Here is a 17,916-nt window from a genome sequence, read left to right as displayed (position 1 = left end):
CGGCCCAGGCTGAGTCTTAGCCTCGGCGGTAGTGCTTAGACTTCACAGCTGATACCGGAGTATCCCATTTGCAGCGTAGTTTCATCTCTACAAGTCTGAGATGCTTCCCAAAGAGAAAACAGTCAATAAAACCACACTTGCATCCAGTGTGTCCTCCACGATTGCTGGCAAAAGCCAGTGGTAATATAACAAAACCTTCAAAGCCTTGGGAGGAAAAAAACCCACCAACCCACAAAACTGCATTGAGAAAGAGGAGCCGAAGCTTCCCGCGACTGCCTTTGGGCATGGTCGGCTGCGGTTGCTTCCAATAAACCACGACTGAAGTTTCCCAGGGTGGAGGAGGCTGTGAATTTGGAAGCAGCAGAGAAGATCTGAGCTCCAGAGAGCAAACGTCGGGGCTAGCGCTGGCCCCCCCCGGGCATGACACATACTTGCTCCAGGGCCAGGTTTCCATGAGCCGGGATGGGGGGTGGATTTATTTGGTGGAAAAAAACACCCGTTTCCCTCTTCCCTGGGACACGGCATGTTCCCAGCAGCGGCTCAGTGGGGTCGCATTGCTGCTCAGCTGCCCCATCTCCTCCTGCGGCCGGGGGTCCCCACTCTGGCAGGACCAAGCAGCCTTAGGGCATGTACATACGTGCACGAGTGGCCCCACGAAGACACGTATTTGGGCAGGTAGATGTGCATGTATAGGTGTATGGATGCTGAGCTTTCTGTTGCATGCACTGCAATGGATACCCATGCATAACAACACACATATGCAGGCAAGTTCGTATTTGTTTGCATGCGCATGTGTGTATATCCATGATTTCGTTTTTTAAAGACAGTCTGCAAATAAATGCTAGAAAATGTTGTTTAAATGTGTTTTTGAAGGAAGCCCACCAGCAAAGGGGATGCACTGAGCCATTTCAAATACCACAAACACTTTACCCAGCATTTTGCAGTGCTCTGCCAGCCCCTGTGCCAGCCGACAAGGAGGAAGCAGCTGTATCGCACTGCTTCCCACTCTGCAGCTTTCACCTTCACAGCTTTGGCCCAAATAAAGCACCAGAAATCACGTGTGATGTGTTTCCATACAGCTTGTGTCCCTCTCACTACGTGTGCAGCTAAATGCCAAGGTTGCCAACATGGTCCAGCTGCGTGCAGGGGTTCTTACCCACAGGATGCCTCAGGAACTGCAAAAAAAAAATGATAATATTCACGCTTTCTGACACTTCTGGGGCACTGAGGGCAGCGCCAGGCTTTGCAGCCCTCCTGCCTCCCCAGGGCTGGGCTGCCTGTGCTGGAGGGCAGCTCTGACTCAGTGCAGCTGCAACGTGGGCTCAGCCTGCAGGGAGAAGCAGGGGATGAGAAACAGCTGGGAGAAACGCTGCTGGGGGAACCGTCTCAGCTGCTCAGGAAATGTATTTAAGCTCACGTCCTCAGCCTGGCTCCTTGTTTGACCTATTTTGGCTGATATGGGATGCCTTCAATGGACCTGCTCTGCTCTCCTTGCCCAGGGTCTGGGACACAGTGCCCTTGCTCAGTAAGGTCCCTGCCTGCCTTGCTGTTGCCCTCACCTCTTCTTCCCAGCCCATTCCTGCTGGCAGATGTGCTGGTCTGGTTTTGTGGTGATGAGGATTGAGCAGCAGTCTAAAAAGGTAGCAAATGTGGATTAAAAAATGTACAAATGCTCTGTGGTAAAGTGAAATGTGGTTGATGCTCCTGCATGGACAGCATCACCTGTCAGTGTTTAAATTGCATCCTTCTGTAGACTATTTTCCAGGGCTGTGTTCCAATACTGAAAGTCACATCAGCATGGCCAAGCATATAAACCCTGGGACATTCCCATTTGGAAATATAATAACGAAGCAATTACAGGGAACATGAAGAAAAAAGCCATCCTACTATTCATAGCTACTTTAACAATTATTTTGACTTTGGCAGGCAGTTTTTGTTGCTGTGTTTTAGCTCATGTTTATTTGTGGCTGGTGGCCAGGGCATGGATGCTCGGAGATGTTATCTCAGGGGAAGGGTTGCAAAACGGGTGTAGGTCCATCAGGACGGAGGAAAAGGAAGATTTGCTTAATTGTGCCCTTGATTTTCCTGCTGCCTGTAACTCTGCAGCTCATCTCCTGAGTCCCTCTGTGTGTGTGGGCAAGTAAGGACTCTGCGGAAGTGCAAATGCGGCAGCAACTACATAGCCTAGAGGCTACAGGAATGGTTGTGGAGAGGAGCCCTGTGACTCCCATGCTTTAGAAAATCTTTGAAGCCCTTCTAGGTCCCATAAACTGCCTGTCACAGAGACTGAGAGTTTGAACTTACGCTGTGGTGTATGACTCTATGGAAAGCAATTTGAATCAGGGATGAGAGACAGGGAAAGCATTACCTGCAAATCCTTCTTTGCTGGTGTACAGGCACAGGATACTTCTGCCACAGCCCTGCAGGTTGCAAACACCTCGTTCCTAGCATCCTAGGGTTTGGGTTCCTACCATCCTGGGGTTTTTCATCTTCCCACCATAAGATAATGTGAACTACTTGAATTAAATCAGCAAGCTGAAGAAGGCTTTTGTACTTGGGTGGCTGGGTGACGGGTATGGTTATGTATTGTAATGCTGATTTTTTTTGGACATCTTTATTTTTGGCTCTGAGCCTGTGATGTGCCCCTGCTCTGCTTGTTTGTCTCTTTTCCAGCCTGCAAATGGGAAGCTAAACACTGGCAGGTAGAGCCCCAGCTCTGGTCAAACTGGGAGAGATGCTGTCGAGTTCAGCAGACTTCTGTGAATTAAAATGGGATCTTGACAGTGATGTGAGATCATTCCCTGAGTTTTCATGGTCTTTGTCCCTGTGGGGCTGTGTCAAGGTCTCCTGTGGCAACACACACTCTGTGAAACTGCATCCAGAGACCGTGGGATGTTCCCAGACCTTGTGGATGTGCTGCATGCTGTGGAAAGCAGGATGCTCAATATGACGGTTAGGTACAAAGATGTGACTCCTGTATCGGCAGAGCTTTTCAGAGGATTTGTGAATGTTGTGAATGCATTTGTGAATGTTGGCATGCAGATGTGAGCAAGCAATGCAGGGTACATAAGGATTTGGGTATGCATGTAAAACGTGCAGGACTGCATCCATGCATCCCTTTAGGGTGTGCTTTTCTGCATTCATGCCCTCGTGTTTGCATCCAGCCATGTCTCCATGCACATATGCAGATGCCCAGTTTGTGCATGTACCAACATACTGTGGAAAGCCAGATGTGAATTAATTGATGTGGTTTCAGCGTCATTTCAAGTGTGGTCTGAATCCTGCAGCTGGCACGGTTCGGTGGAGGTGGCTGGGGAGGTTGCATGGGCTCTGCATGCTGGTGAGCTCATCTTACGTTACAGGGCAGTGAGGGGAACTGGGTGGCACGTCACAGCCTGGGTTCCTTCACGTATTTCCTGCACACGCTTTGCAGGTGGATGGGACAGGCTGGAGGACTGGGCTCCCTTGGGCGGCACTGTGTTTACACAGAGCATCCTACAAGGCGCCTGCTGCCTGGGCAGCGGGCAGCTGCCTGCTTGCCTGCATGGGTGCAGTTAGGAACACGCTGGCTGTGGCATAAACGGACCTGGAGCTCAGCAGTTCCCTGGGTGAAATTAAGCAGCGTGGCTAGTTTCCTCATTTGGATGGATTTATCAAAAGGTGAGGAAAAGCTTAAAATAAAAAAAAAACCCAACCCAAACTCCCCCCCCCCCCCAAAAGAAACCCCAAACCCCTGCCCCCCCCCCCCCCCAAAACCCAGCACTGGTGCATTTAATGTCTCTATGCCTTCAGCTCCTTGAACCACTGCTGAGCATATGTTTGTAAACAGGGTCTATGTGTGTGGGACTGTATGGGGAGAGCACTTTGCTCATGACCTCTCTGTTGTGTGCTGAAAAAAAAGTCACCAAACACCCCCCAAAAACCGAGCATCCCCCTGCAAGTAGATAAAATGCTCTCAGGGCTGCTCCTTCCTGGAAGGGGACAGCGTATACTTTCAGACTTTGCTGGGAAGCAAATACTATCTGGGGATACTTGCTGGGAAGCAGCAGTGAAGAGCAGCTGCTGAGAAAAGCCGCTCCCCGGCTTTGAAGGCATTTTAAGCAGCGGCTGGGTTTCTGGCCGGGCGGAGGGACCGCTTCTGGCCGGGCGGAGGGACCGCTTCCTCGCCTTCCTGTGGTGGGTGGCGGCAGGCGACGCCGGGCAGGGTTGCACGGCTTCGCACGTCAGCTGGGGCCCGTGATGCGCAGGCGCGAGGTGGCTCCTGGCTGGAAGCCAGCGGGACGGGACAGAAACGTTTAAACGTTTCCCAGGGCAGGGCGCTTGCGGCTCTGCTGCTCGGCGGAGGAGGCAGGTGTGCAGCCCCTGCCTTCCCCCTCCCCGGGGTTCTGCCTTCCCGACGGGGGTGAGGAATTTGAGCCCCACCGTGCCCAGGGGATGCCGTGCTGCTTTTCCAGCCAGGAAAGTAACATTTTATTTATTTATTGACTCACGGAGGCGGTCGGCTCCGATGCAGGCGCGTCCCGCAGCGGAGCGGCGGATCGCGGCGTACAGGGGGGGTTTCCCGAGCCGGGGAAGCCACAGGGGAGCGCAGGGACCCGCCGGCAGCTCTCACCAGGGCGGCTGACGAGGCGTGGGCGGGGCCCGCAGTAACGGCTGCCACCCCCCACTGCCACTGAAGGCAGCCCCAGGGAGCGCTGGCCACCAGGACGGGCAAGCAGGGCGTGGCGCGGGAGGGCGCGCAGGGAGGGCGCCTCTTGGAAGGAGGGGCATTCCGCGGGCCGAGGGGGGGACTCGGCGTGCACATAACCCAGCAGCTGGGCACAGGACAAGGGCACTCATCCTACCCGACCCTCGAGGCGGAATGGTGGGCGCTCGTCTGAGGGTAAAGGCCGCGGCTCCAGCTGGGGCGTCTGCACCATCTACCCCAGTGGCGGCCGATGCCTCCACGCAGGCGGAACTGCTGAAGGGAGAGGCTGCGGTGCAGACCTCAGGCTGCAGGAAGTGCCTAGACTGCTCTCCTGGGGTAGGGACAGGCGGCAGACCTGCCTGAAAAAGGTGTGCCCAGGTGGAGGACCTCCTGCAGCAGGTGACTGAGCTGCAGGAGGCGGTGAGAAGACTGCGTAACACCAGGGAGGCAGAGAAGGAGCTGGATAGCTGGTTCCAAGCGCAGTCTGCAGGGGACCCACAGCCCACAGCCAAACAACCAGTAACTTCCCCACCAGCACACGCAGAAGGGAGTGAGGGGGCCAATAATGCAGAAGAATGGACGGTTGCAAATGCAAGGACCAGCAGGAGGAAGAGACTTCCCCCGAAGCCTGAGGTGCTGTCACGTCCCACCTACGAGGAGGGGAGAGTGACTAAGGTCCGCAAATCCCCTCGGTGTGGATTAAGGTGAGATAGTACTCAAGGTCCATACATGAACATCAACTTTAATGGAGCGAACACTCTATAAGCATCAACCCTCTGTGTATTAATATGTCACATGAGCTAAGCGGCTTTATGAGAAGTTGAGGTAGGCCTTATGTTACTTAGCAGCATCAAGGGTAAAGAACAAGAAAGGGGGGGAGAGAGAACAAGCTGGGAAGCAAGAGATAGAGAGATCACCAATCCTGGATCCAGCATCGGGCCCACCAATGGGGGGTGTCGGAGTGGAGAGCGCCCCAAGGAGGCTCATGTGTGCCCCTATTTATTGGCCCCAGTCCAAGGTTTCTAGAATCTTCTCTCACCCCAGCTTCAGGAGCGGTTGAGACATTAGTCAGTCAAGGAGAGTGACACTGGGCCCCTCCCCGTGGCTGGCTTCTGGAGCTTTCTCTTGGGGCATTGTCTGTGCTTACAGCACAGTCACTTGGGCCTCGTCCCTTACAGGTGCCCTTGCAGAACCGCTTCACCGCTCTGCAGGCCGAAGAGGAAAGTCCTGTCACACCAGGAGAAGTGCTGGAGCTGAGTAATGCAGCCCGATCTGCCCCCAGTATAACAACCAGCACAACTAAGAAAAGGGGACGGGTGATAGTAGTAGGCGACTCTCTTCTTGAGAGGTACGGAGGCACCCATTTGCCGACTGGACGCACTCTAGAGAGGTGTGCTGCCTAGCGGGGGCTTGCATCATGGATGTCACCGAGAGGCTTCCAAGCCTCGTACAGTCCACTGGCTATTATCCACTGCTGCTGTTTCATGTGGGCACCAGTGACACAGCCAGGAGCAGTCTGGGGACTATCAAGAAGGACTGCAGAGCCCTGAGAGTGGTGGTAAGGGACTCAGGAGCGCAGGTAGTTTTTTCATCAATCCTGCTGGTCAAAGGGAAGGGGTTTGAAAGGGCCCAGCAAATCTGGCGAGTCAACAAATGGTTACGGGACTGGTGCCACAGCTAGGGGTTTGGCTACTTAGACCATGGGACTTGCTTTGAGAAACCTGGTCTACTGGGGGCTGATGGGGTCCATCTGTCAGAGAAGGGGAAGAGTATCTTCGGTCACGGGCTTGCCAAGCTGGTGAAGAGGGCTTTAAACTAGAGATGCTGGGGGAGGGGAACCTCAGTCCATCCTACTCCTACCAGTTTGATGCCAGGGCCAGCAATAGATGCCGAGAGTCTGGAGAAGTAAGACAGCTTCATCGGGAGCCCAACTTCACTGCCTCTACGCAAACGCATGTAGCATGGGGAATAAACAAGAGGAGTTAGAGATGTGCGCACGCCTGCAGGGCTACGACCTTATTGGCATCATGGAGACGTGGTGGGATGGCTCCTATGATTGGAGTGTTGGGATGGAGGGATACAGGCTCTTTAGGAAGGACAGGCAGGGGAGACGAGGAGGGGGTGTCGCCCTCTATGTCAATGACCAGCTGAAGTGCATGGAGCTCTGCCTGGGGATGGATGAGGAGCCGAATGAGAGCTTATGGGTCAGAATTAAAGGGAAGGCAGGGACAGGTGACATTACGGTGGGGGTCTGCTACAGGCCACCTGACCAGGAAGAGCGAGCGGATGAGGCCCTCTATAGACAGATAGGAGCAGCCTCATGTTCACAAGCCCTCGTCCTCATGGGGGACTTCAAGCACCCCGGCATCTGTTGGAGGGACAACACGGCAGGGCATAAGCAATCCGGGAGGTTCCTGGAATGCGTCGATGATAACTTCCTTTTCCAAGTGGTAGAGGAGCCAACGAGGAGAGGTGCTATGCTGGACCTTGTTCTCACCAGCAAGGAGGGGCTGGTGGGGAATGTGAAGCTCAAGGGCAGCCTGGGCTGCAGTGACCATGAAATGGTGGAGTTCAAGATCCTTAGGGCACCGAGGAGGGCGCACAGCAAACTCACTACCCTGGACTTCAGGAGAGCAGACTTTGGCCTCTTCAGGGATCTGCTTGGTAGAGTGCTGTGGGACAAAGCCCTGGAGGGAAGAGGGGCCCAAGAAAGCTGGGTGATATTCAAGGATCACCTCCTTCAAGCTCAGGAGCGATGTATCCCAACAAAGAGGAAGTCAGGCAAAAATGCAAGGAGGCCTGCATGGATGAACAAGGAGCTCCTGGACAAACTCAAACACAAAAAGGAAGCCTACAGAGGGTGGAAGCAAGGACAGGTAGCCTGGGAGGAATACAGAGAAATTGTCTGAGCAGCCAGGGATCAGGTTAGGAAAGCTAAAGCCCTGATAGAATTAAATCTGGCCAGGGACGTCAAGGGCAACAAGAAAAGCTTCTATAGGTACGTCGGGGATAAAAGGAAGATGAGGGAAAATGTGGGCCCTCTCTGGAACGAAATGGGACACCTGGTTACCCGGGATACGGAGAAGGCAGAGGTACTCAATGACTTTTTTGCCTCGGTCTTCACCAGCAAGTGCTTGAGCCTCACTGCCCAAGCCACAGAAGGCAAAGGCAGGGACTGGGCACTGTGGGAGAAGATCAGGTTCGAGACCATCTAAGGCACCTGAAGGTGCACAAGTCCATGGGACCCAATGAGATCCATCTGTGGGTCCTGAAGGAACTGGTGGAGGAAGTTGCTAAGCCACTATCCATGGTATTTGAGAAGTTGCGGTAGTCCGGTGAAGTTCCCACTGACTGGAAAAGGGGAAACATAACCCCCATTTTTAAAAAGGGAAAAAAGGAAGACCCAGGGAACTACAGGCTAGTCAGTCTCACGTCTGTGCCTGGGAAGATCATGGAACAGATCCTCCTGGAAGCTATGCTAAGGCACATGGAGGACAGGGAGGTGATTCGAGACAGCCAGCATGGCTTCACCAAGGGCAAGTCCTGCCTGACCAACCTAGTGGCCTTCTATGATGGAGTTATTGTTAATAATGTTATTGCAGCCTATCAGTACTTCAAGGGGGCTTATAAAAAAGATGGCGGCAAATTTTTTAGCAGGGCCTGTTGCAACAGAACAAGGGGGAATGGCTTTAAACTAAAGGGGGGTAGATTTAGACTAGATATAAGGAAGAAATTTTTTATGCTGAGGGTGGTGAAACACTGGCACAGGTTGCCCAGAGAGGTGGTGGATGCCCCATCCCTGGAAACATTCCAGGTCAGGTTGGACAGCGCTCTGAGCAACCTGATCTAGTTTGAGATGTCCCTGCCCATGGCAGGGGGATTGGACTAGATGACCTTTAGAGGTCCCTTCCAACACAAACTATTCTATGATTCTATTTTTTTTTTATATGTGGCAAAAGGCATAGAAGTTACTGCAAGGAAGTGAAACGCATCAAAATCAATGAAATAGGGTATTCATTTCCTGCTGGGCAGGGGGAGAAACCATCCATAAAATGGTCCTTGGCTTTCTTGAGGGTAAATTCATGTGAATTTATACTTTGGCTTTATACCTTAAGACTTCTCTGTCCCTTTTCTGCTTTGCTTAGATAATTTATTTCCAGTTCAGCTTGTCAGACAGTGACTCCTGAAAGCGCTGGTCACTTGAACCAGCCTTTGCAGTCAGGAAAATGGGTATTGGAGTTCCAGCTTTTCTAGATACTAGATAAATATAGATAGATCAGGTCCTACCTGATTAATCTCTTAATGTCGTGAAAAGCTTAGGAAAGGCTTCTGGTCAGGTAGGGTCTCCAAATTGCCTATGAAAGCAGGAGGGATTAAGGTTGGCTTTCTGTCTCATTCCAGGTATCGGATCAGGGATTTCCCAGGACAGCGTGTGTGGCTGCCATCCAAAACTGAAGGGGAATGCCCTTTTCTGCCTGCCTGCTGCATTTTCCACCTGAAAACATCACTAGGGGCCAGCTTATTAGGTAACCTGTAATAAGTCTGAGATAACATTTATAGAAAGAACACCCTGGGTTCTCCCCCCCGTTCCCTCACCCAGATGCCCCAGGGGACGACTGCCTGGGCTGCGATTAGTGCTGAGATCAGGCAAGCAAACATGATGAGTATGTATGTCTGGGTAAGTGCTAAAGTCATGCTTCTCGCCAGGCCTTAGCTCTCTCGGCTGGCACTGGCATTGCTGTCCTTAGTTGCCCCTCAGATAGACCTGCAGGACATCAAACGTAAATGGCGAGGTTTCACAGTCTAATAAAACATGATCTTCTGTTTATTAATTAGGTGAAGACCATGAAGCCCTTAAAATAGCAGCCTACCCTACCTAGTGTGTTTTGCCAGCCAAACCCAGAGCATTCCCCACAACGAAGGCACTGAACATTGCACCTCTCCCATCCTTCAGTGGGATCCCTGGGCTCAGGTGAGGAACATCGGAGGTACGGGGCCCTCCCTCTGACCATCATGGAGCCCACAGCTCACAGCCAGCAGGAGGCATCTACCCCTTCCAGCAGGGAGACAGCAGAAGACCTTGCCCTCAAGTTAAATGCTGCTGTGAGGAACAGGAATAGAAAAGATGTGCTGGAGCTGCTGGAGAAAGGGGCAGATGTGAACTCCAAAGCAGAAAGTGGCTGGACACCACTGCAGAGCGCTGTGCAAGCTGATGATGAGGACCTGGTCCGACTTCTGCTTGACAAGGGTGCTTGTCCACTTGCCAGGAAGGACAATGGTGGCACTGCATTTACTGAGGCAGCGATAGTGGGAAACGTGAATATACTGAAGCTCCTCCTTGATCATGGGTTAAATATTAATGACCATGACGACAACGGCTTCACAGCTTTCATGGAGGCTGCATGTTATGGGAAGGAGGAAGCCTTGAAATTCCTGTACAGCAAAGGAGCAAATGTGAATCTGAGGAGGGCAGTTAGTGAGGAGAAAGCAAAACTGCATAAAGGAGGTGCGACAGCACTAATGGATGCCTCTAGGAAGCACCACTTCTCAGTTGTAAAAATTCTTGTCCAAGAGATGGGGGCTGACGTGAACATTTGTGACAACAAAGATAGGAACGCCTTGATCCATGCCCTCAAGGAGGGCTGTGCCAAGGAAAGATATGAGTCAGCTGTCTTCATAGGCCATTTCCTGCTGAACTATGGTATTGATGTGAACAGCAAAGATGAATGTGGGAAATCTGCCCTCATCCTAGCTGTTGAAATGCAGAGCCCAGATTTGGTGAAGGCTTTATTGGAGAAGGGTGAAATAGATATTGATGATGCAGATGAGGAGGGCAACACAGCACTGAAGGTGGCTGTGGAGAAAAATGATTACAATATAGCAAAGTTGTTGTGTGAAAAAGGAGCAAGGACTGATGTTGGGAATCTTATCGCTGTTGTGAATAGAAACCGTGCTCATAACATGGCATGTCTTCTTCGCGAGTATAATGCCAAGTTCGTTCCAGAAACCCTCAAAGACTGGGAGCCAAACAGCAAATGCTGGAGGGACCAGCTGAAAAATCTTTATAAAATATATCGCCCTATGATTGGCAAACTGAAGACATTTCAATACATCCAGCAGAGAATTCAGAACACTTCCCAGGGTGGCATCTACTTGGGGCTCCACGGTGGGACGGAGGTAGCAGTAAGAATAAGCCGTAGTACAGAGGGTGACAAAGAGAAAAGGTTCTTCGAACAATGTGGTAAATGTGAACATCTACTGAAGCTCTTCCAGTTTGAGAAGGCAAGAGGCTACATGTACTTGTGCTTCCCCCTCTGGGAGAAAAACCTTGAAGAACATCTGCAGGAACCAGAAGACCAAATGGATTACAAAGATGCTCTGAGGATGATCTTCCAGGCAGTGAGAGAGCTGCACTTCCTTGGATTTGCTCACCAGGATCTTCATCCTACCAACTTTTTCATAGGTTATCTTTTGGTTTCTCAATGTTTTCATTTTGCTTTCCTGTTGCCTGTAGTTTAGAGAAGAAGATGCTTCATAGCTGTCTGTAAAAAAAACAGATACGAAACACCAGTGCAGATGTCTTTATGCAGAATGAGGTGTCTGTGGCATTAGCTCTTCTCTTTGAATAAGTATAGATATGTTTGCAGACAGCCACAGCGGAGTGAACAGAACAACTTCACATGTCTCATTAGATCTGCCCTCCTTTCCAGGGCTTTGCAGACAGATCAACCCACAGCAGATCTCTTCACAGAATTGTTTTCTAAAGAAGGGGCCATCCAGAAGTCAGTGACAGACTGTATCAAGGTTTTCCACCATTATTTGTTAACAATTTCTCTTATTTCCTCAGATTTACGTGGCAAAATTTACTTGGCAGACTTTGATAATAAAAGAAAGTTGATTGAAGGCAAAAAAGAACTCATAAACTCAGATTTAGAGGTAACTTCCCTGCAAATCAATATATGGTTTAAAATTTCAGGCGCGCTCTGATGTTTTCTGTTGCTGTGAATCCTAGGGGAAGCCTTTCTGCATCCTCAACTAGAAAACACCTTGATTTTTGGGAAAGCCCATGTAACAGTAGATGCTGCATAAGAATGATAGTGATTAGGATGCAAGGCTGTGTCTGGTGCTGGGATATCCACAGATACCCTGTGAGCAGGATTATGGTGCCTGTCTCCTCTGTCTTTGTGCACACAGCTTCAAAGTTTGTGTGTATTTGTATACTTCTGCACACCTATAGGTGCGTGTGTGTTCACAAACACAGTCTGCTTATTTAGGAATACTAGTCCTCATCCATTTGGTAAGATGTTTCATACATCTGGCACGTGAACAGTGATGTGTTTCTTTGCAGGCCCTCAGCAGGCTCGTGCTGTATGTTTTAACAGGGGGTAGGAAACCCCTTCAGCAAGTCAGTACCAAGGATTTGGCTGCTGATTCCCCAGATTATGAGGAGGCTCTGGACCTTGTAAGTAGCCTGGTCTCTCATGATGAACGAGGCTTGGAAGATTTAAGCAAACATCCCTATTTCTGGAGCAAACAGACGTAAGTCCTGGGAGTACAAAGGAAAAGCTTTTGATACAGGATTTGCCTGGAGTGCTGCGAACAGCGATGTCCTGTTGCAGCTAATGAAGCTCCTCCTTCCACAGCAGGTTCAAGTTCCTGAAGAGTATATGGAATAAAATCAAAGATCTCTGCAAACGAAAAGCTGTCTTTAAAGCTGCTAATGCTACTGAAAGTTTTCCTTATCCACGGTGGACCGAGAAGGTAATCCTCTTGTCTTTGGATTGATACGAGGTTTGAGCTAGACATTTAGGCAGAAGGTTTTCCTGAGCATTTCACAGGCCCTGTTTAAAACCATAACTGGAAAAAGTAGCCCCATGCAAATACAGATAACTGGGGGGGAAACAAATCTAAGCCACAGAGTTGAAATACACCAGACTAAAGACGTTGATGCTAAAGGGAGCTCTGTTGACTGGGGTGGTAGTAGGGGATGGTCATTATAGAATTAGCTGGCAAACCTTCAAGGGTGTTTGTTGGTGACCCCTTAAGACAAGGACCTCTGGCCCTTGTTGCCAGCAAATTTCTGGCAAAAGTGTTTTGTCAGATTGGCTCAAAAGCAGTGAGACCAGGCCTGCTTTTGCAGGTAGCATCCTGGAAGATGTGCTGCATCGTTGGAGATCTGACAGTCTTGGCTCAGTACGGCAGCCCATGTGGTCCTCTCAACAGTGGCACAGTTGGATCAAGACTCCCGAGTCCCTCCTGCCCTCCAGGCATGCATGAAAATCTCCTGTGCCATGTTGACAGTCCTAATATGAATGCCATGCCTTGGCAAGGCAGGAGAGGAAACACTTAGCAGAACCAGGGGGTCTGTATGGCACATGCCCTGCAGAATGAACTCTTTTGCTCATGTTGGGAAATATGCTTTTAAGGATCACAAGATTGACCCATGCAAGATGATGTCCCTGCAGAAAGGCAGTGGCTGTGGCAAGTGGAGGTAGATGTGCTGCTTTTGTGGTGTGTGAAAGAGAATAATCTACACGCTTTTTTCCAGATTGACAAATATGTTCTGAAAATCATGGAAAATCCTAGGAAAGGAATACCACTCAAATATAGCAATGATGTCACCGACCTACTGAGGCTCATCAGAAACCTGGATGAACACCCAGATACCAGGTACACATTCACATCCTTGCCCCTGACACAGTTGCATTGCAGGGAGCATCTGGGTATCTGCAAGTGTCAGTGAGTTTGAGACCAAAATCTTCTTCAGATGGTTTTCCAGAAGGGCGAACACAACTGGGATGTGGGAGAAAGCTCCTCTAACGAGATAAGCTTTAATGGACTATCTCCTCTGGCAGCGCAATAGAGTGTGAAAGATTGTGCGTCACGGCAGTAAGCAGTTTGAGTCAGCCCTCAAAATCACCTTCCTGAGGGTAAGAAAAGGAAGTTAGCTCACAGGATTAGACCTCAGATTTTGAAGCAAAATCTGACTCCCAGATCATCTCCCACGGATGAACATCCTCAATCAGAGCCTTCCGCTCCAGAGGGATAGCAGTAGCTTCAGAGGATTGGTGGCAGCTCCCTCTGCACCCCTGCCCTTGCAGAGCAGCCTGTGGGGTAGAGACATGTCTGTAACAGCTAAGGCAGGTCATGGCTCTACAGCAGAGGACATGTGTCCTTCTGGGCTGTTATTTTTGCTGCAGGCTAGTGTTTCTTGCCATAACTCCAGGAAGGTTTTCAGATCACTCTTAAATATTTGTATCATCCTTTATACCTTTGAAAAGCATCCTTATCTACCTTGCTAGTATTTCCAGAGTACTGATGTTTACTGTGCTCAAGTGCTTTGAGATATGGATCAGGAAGCACTTGTCCTGTTAGAAGATCCTGTTAGGAGGTCTTCACTCCTAAAGAGCTGCCAGATTCTCCAACCCTCTACAGTCATGGGTGCTTACACGTGAGGTTAGAGGTTAACTCCTAGTGATGGTTTCACTGACGCTGGTGGCTAGCACTGGTCTTCAGTGAAGATACAGGTGGGATTAGGCAGATGGAGGTGCTGGAGGAATAGCGAAAAAGTGGATTGAGGAGTTTAGGGAAGGTATAGAAAAGTTGCAGCTCCGGGATTTCTAGGAAACCTTCCTGTGTTATCGGGAATGGCTTCTTCTCTGTAAGGGAGGAACTAGGGCATCCTGGACACTCAACTCCTTGCGCAAGCTTTAAAAATCCATTTTGTTTTTGTTCTCTTTCAGGATCAGCAACAGAATAGGAGACCATGCTGAGTATTTCTTGAAGCTCTTTCCAGCACTTACCATTTATGTCTACAACAGTTTACGCCAGAATCCCAAATACAGTAACTTTGCAGACATTCAGGACCCTTCTCTGTAGGATATCATTGCCTCATATTCCTTGTCTGAACCCACCATCACTGCCTCTTTTTATTCCCTATTTCTTCATCTGCAAAAGAGTTGAACAAAGTGGGTAAGGAGATGGGAGAGAGAGCACATGCAGGAGAGCATGGAGGACTTAGACTAAGAAATTAAAGATGCTTCAGAAGTATTTGGTGTAACAACCACGGGCTTTGGAAGGGAACCAAGCTGAGTGTCAGCCAGGTCCCCCTTGACTACCTCTGTCCCTCTGGGCTTATCTGACTCTGTGAGGTGGAGATCAAGGCCCTGATCCTTACGGAGAACGAGGAGATGTGGGACAGCCCCCATATACCCAACACATCTAGGAGGCAGGAGAAGAGCTCAGGCATTGCCAGACAGCATGGGACTCTCTGATAAAGGAAAAGGAGTTCGAGCTCCTTGCTAGGGCCATTATTCCCTACAGTTTGCACTGATGAGACGCTCATCTACCCCTAAAAAGACATGGATTCTCTCTTTTCAGTCTTTTTGAAACACAGCAGCCAGAAAATGAGATGCCTAGGCAATGGTCTGGCTGCAGAGTTGCCCTTGGCCCATTATCCCTCTGATCTGGTGGAGGCACACTAAGCCCAGCCTGCCGGGACCTGAAGGACTTCTGTTGAGGGACGCAGGAGATGTTTCCACGAGGAATGGACATAAGGAGCACGATCCCACAAAACTCTGCTATTGTGAGTAGTCCTGACTCACCTGAAAAAGGTCGCTGACATCAAAGGGACTGCAGGGACCGGTTCCTCCTGGAAAGGACAAGCTCTGCCACGGCAGGCTGAGTCTGCAAGGCAGGGCTACGCACAAGCACTCCCTGTCTCCAAAACAGTGCTGCTGTTGGTGCATCACTGTCCTCCTGCCAGGCTCGCCTCCCTTGCACAGAGCTGGTGCCCATACAGCCATAGCATGCAGCCAGCTCAGAGCTTTAATATTGGAGGCTGGGTGGCACAAACCCATTTCTGAAATCCTGTGGCATGCAACGTGTGTCTGATTGTCCAAGGGCTTGCTTGTTTGTTTCTCGGCTAACGCTCTGATTTGCACAATGATTATGTGTTGCTTACAGAAATATTTTTCAGCTGTTGAAAAGATTTTTAATTTTTTTCAAACTGAGATTGTTACTCTTTCAATTAGCCTATGGAGAACCAAACTTGGAATAAACTTGCCTGCAAAACTGACTCTTACTACACTCATTTATGAATGAGGTCCCCCATCCCTTCTGCACAGAAAGACAGTCTGCAGCACTATAAAATACCCAAAAGGCTGGGATTTTTGGCCTTCCTGTGGAAGTGCCTCTTGGCTGTTTAGGTAAGGTGGTGGATGGTTTTGTCACTGCTCAGGTGAATTGCTTCTGGCCCACATGGGTATCTGATGGGAAAAGATGTTGAGAAGTACTGAAAGCTTCCTGTCCTCGGAAGCAAGCTGTCTCTTGTGAAATAATGGGCTGAATGGTGGGGTTTTTTGCATTGTTTTTGTGGAGTGAGGGTGAGGATTTCATGAATGAGTTGAGGTGCGAAGGTGAGCATCAATGCTTGCACGTGTGTATTTGCATACATGTAAAACTCTGGGAGTGGATGTGTTCGACCCATGTCCTCTACGAATGAATGGCTGCCCAGAATGCACCACTGAGCCCCACGTATCTGCTTAGCTGTGTACCTGCTGTACAGATGTGTGTACCCTCAAACCAGCAGGCACTGCTGTGCATGAGTTGGGTTGCAGACTGACACGCATGTGCTCGTGGCTCATGAGGTCCGTGTGCCAGCCTGCTTCAGTGGTCCTGGCTCAGAACAAAGGTCCTTCTGATGGTCTTGGGAACCCTTTAAAATACACAAATGTAACAACAAGAAAGCTTGACTATGCAACTGTTGATGAGGTGCCATTAGAGAAAATGCAACCAGGAGAATGTCGACTCCTCTTGTGTCAATACTTTTATTTTTTCCTTTCCTCCCTGCTGGTTTTTTTTTCCTCTCTGTCTTTCTTGTGCCCAGAAAGCAGGAGGACACCCAGAGATGCATGTCTGGGTCTCAGAAGCGTGAGGAGCAGGGGTGCTGTGGGGAGCATGGTGGCTCTGTGCTGCAGCAGCACGTTTCTGCTCTTGCATGAGGAGAGGTGAGGCTGTGGGCCAGGTTCCTTCAGCTTCTAGTAAAAATGTCATATTTCCAGCTTGCTTTGACCTTTGTGTCTTCTTGCATCACTCTGCTGTTTTGCTAAAGGGCTGTGACTTGGCAGCCTTAAAAAGCTGTGGAAAGGCCTTCCTGAAAGCAGAGAGCACTCAAGGATGTCCAAACCGGAGCAATGATTAAACCTGTGGAGGCTGTGACTTGTCTCTCTGGGGCAATCAGGCTGCTGGGAAGAATTTCCAGGGAAGGCTGGTGTGGTCTGCAGGGCTGTGTCCTGCTTTCCGAGAAGCCAGAGGTGCCAGCAGGCTGGTGTCAGAGGAGAAACTTGATCCGTGCACCACATCTGCAAAGCTTACTGCTCACAGAGCGTCAGGCCACTGGAGGAGGGGGGGATGCAGTACTGGGACCAACGCTGGGGAAAACACCAGGCTGCCTCTCCTCCTTGCAGGGTCGGGGAGGATGGACGAGTGCCCAGCGAGAGGCCAGGCAGGATGGAAAACCAGTGGCAAGGACAGCTGGACAGTATTACAACTGAGTGGTATGGCAGTGCCTGATGTCGCAGCCTGGGGGTAAAGGCGTCCTGGGGAGCTGGGGGCAGAGCCAGCTGCCAGAGTTAGTGCTGCTTGATGTGCTGATGGCTCCCAGCATTAGTGCCCATCTAGGAGGTGCTGCCTGCCTTTGCCTTGTACAGGCGGGCTTACAGACCATGCATGGTGCCCAAGGGCATGCTGATGTGGCCCTACACGCTTCATTCCCCTGCTGTTATGCCTGTATGTTGTGCATTTGCTGTGCCTCTGCCTTTTTCCCCTGCTCCTGCTGGGTGACCTGGGGGGCAGCTGGCTCAACCTGATGTTATGGGACCAGGTCCTCCCCATCCTGTCACTTGTGTGCTGAGGACATGCTTGTGTGCACAGGGATGGCCCTAGGTCAATGTGTCTCGTCTGCTGCACTGGGGAAAAAAAAAGTCCGCAGAAGCAGTGGAGTGAAGATTGCACGTAGCTGCGGTTTTGCTGTGATGAGCTTCAGGCACATCCGTGAAGCCTTCTAGGGACCAGGCTCAGCTGGGCTCAGGCTGCAGAGCCTGAAGTGTTAGTGCAAAGCACACAAAAATGCAGCTAGCTTTTGGGGCTGAAAGCTTTTGGGCAAAATAAGTTACAGCACAAGGGGAATTTTGAGAGGCTGGTCACAGTCCAGGTTGTAGGAAGCTGAT

At 50.4% G+C, this 17,916-nt stretch overlaps 1 protein-coding gene across 2 annotated transcripts; it reads left to right on the top strand.

Moving 5' to 3' along the window:
* The first annotated feature begins 4,812 nt into the window (after nt 1–4,812).
* RNASEL (ribonuclease L) lies at nt 4,813–15,764 on the top strand. Of its 2 annotated transcripts, none has more exons than XM_076339712.1 (8): nt 4,813–5,391; nt 9,089–9,213; nt 9,524–11,150; nt 11,535–11,623; nt 12,036–12,226; nt 12,331–12,448; nt 13,236–13,357; nt 14,431–15,764. In XM_076339712.1, exons 3-8 carry the CDS (start codon nt 9,701–9,703, stop codon nt 14,564–14,566), a joined length of 2,106 nt encoding a protein of 701 aa, XP_076195827.1. In that variant the 5' UTR covers nt 4,813–5,391; nt 9,089–9,213; nt 9,524–9,700; the 3' UTR covers nt 14,567–15,764. The 2 variants fall into 2 exon arrangements, with proteins under 2 accessions (XP_076195827.1, XP_076195828.1); XM_076339713.1 differs by having other exon boundaries at nt 9,089–9,365.
* The last annotated feature ends 2,152 nt before the right edge of the window (nt 15,765–17,916 follow it).

The sequence above is a fragment of the Aptenodytes patagonicus genome, chromosome 5, assembly GCF_965638725.1.
Source record: "Aptenodytes patagonicus chromosome 5, bAptPat1.pri.cur, whole genome shotgun sequence".
Lineage (NCBI taxonomy): Eukaryota > Metazoa > Chordata > Aves > Sphenisciformes > Spheniscidae > Aptenodytes > Aptenodytes patagonicus.
This window is presented reverse-complemented; position numbering and strand designations above follow the sequence as displayed.

Bases quoted from the DNA above. Each gene is read 5' to 3' on its own strand.
- RNASEL (XM_076339712.1), top strand. From the start codon at position 9,701: ATGGAGCCCACAGCTCACAGCCAGCAGGAGGCATCTACCCCTTCCAGC. The intron at 12,227-12,330 runs GTAAGTCCTGGG...CTCCTTCCACAG, and splicing joins TATTTCTGGAGCAAACAGAC to CAGGTTCAAGTTCCTGAAGA. The intron at 13,358-14,430 runs GTACACATTCAC...GTTCTCTTTCAG, and splicing joins GATGAACACCCAGATACCAG to GATCAGCAACAGAATAGGAG.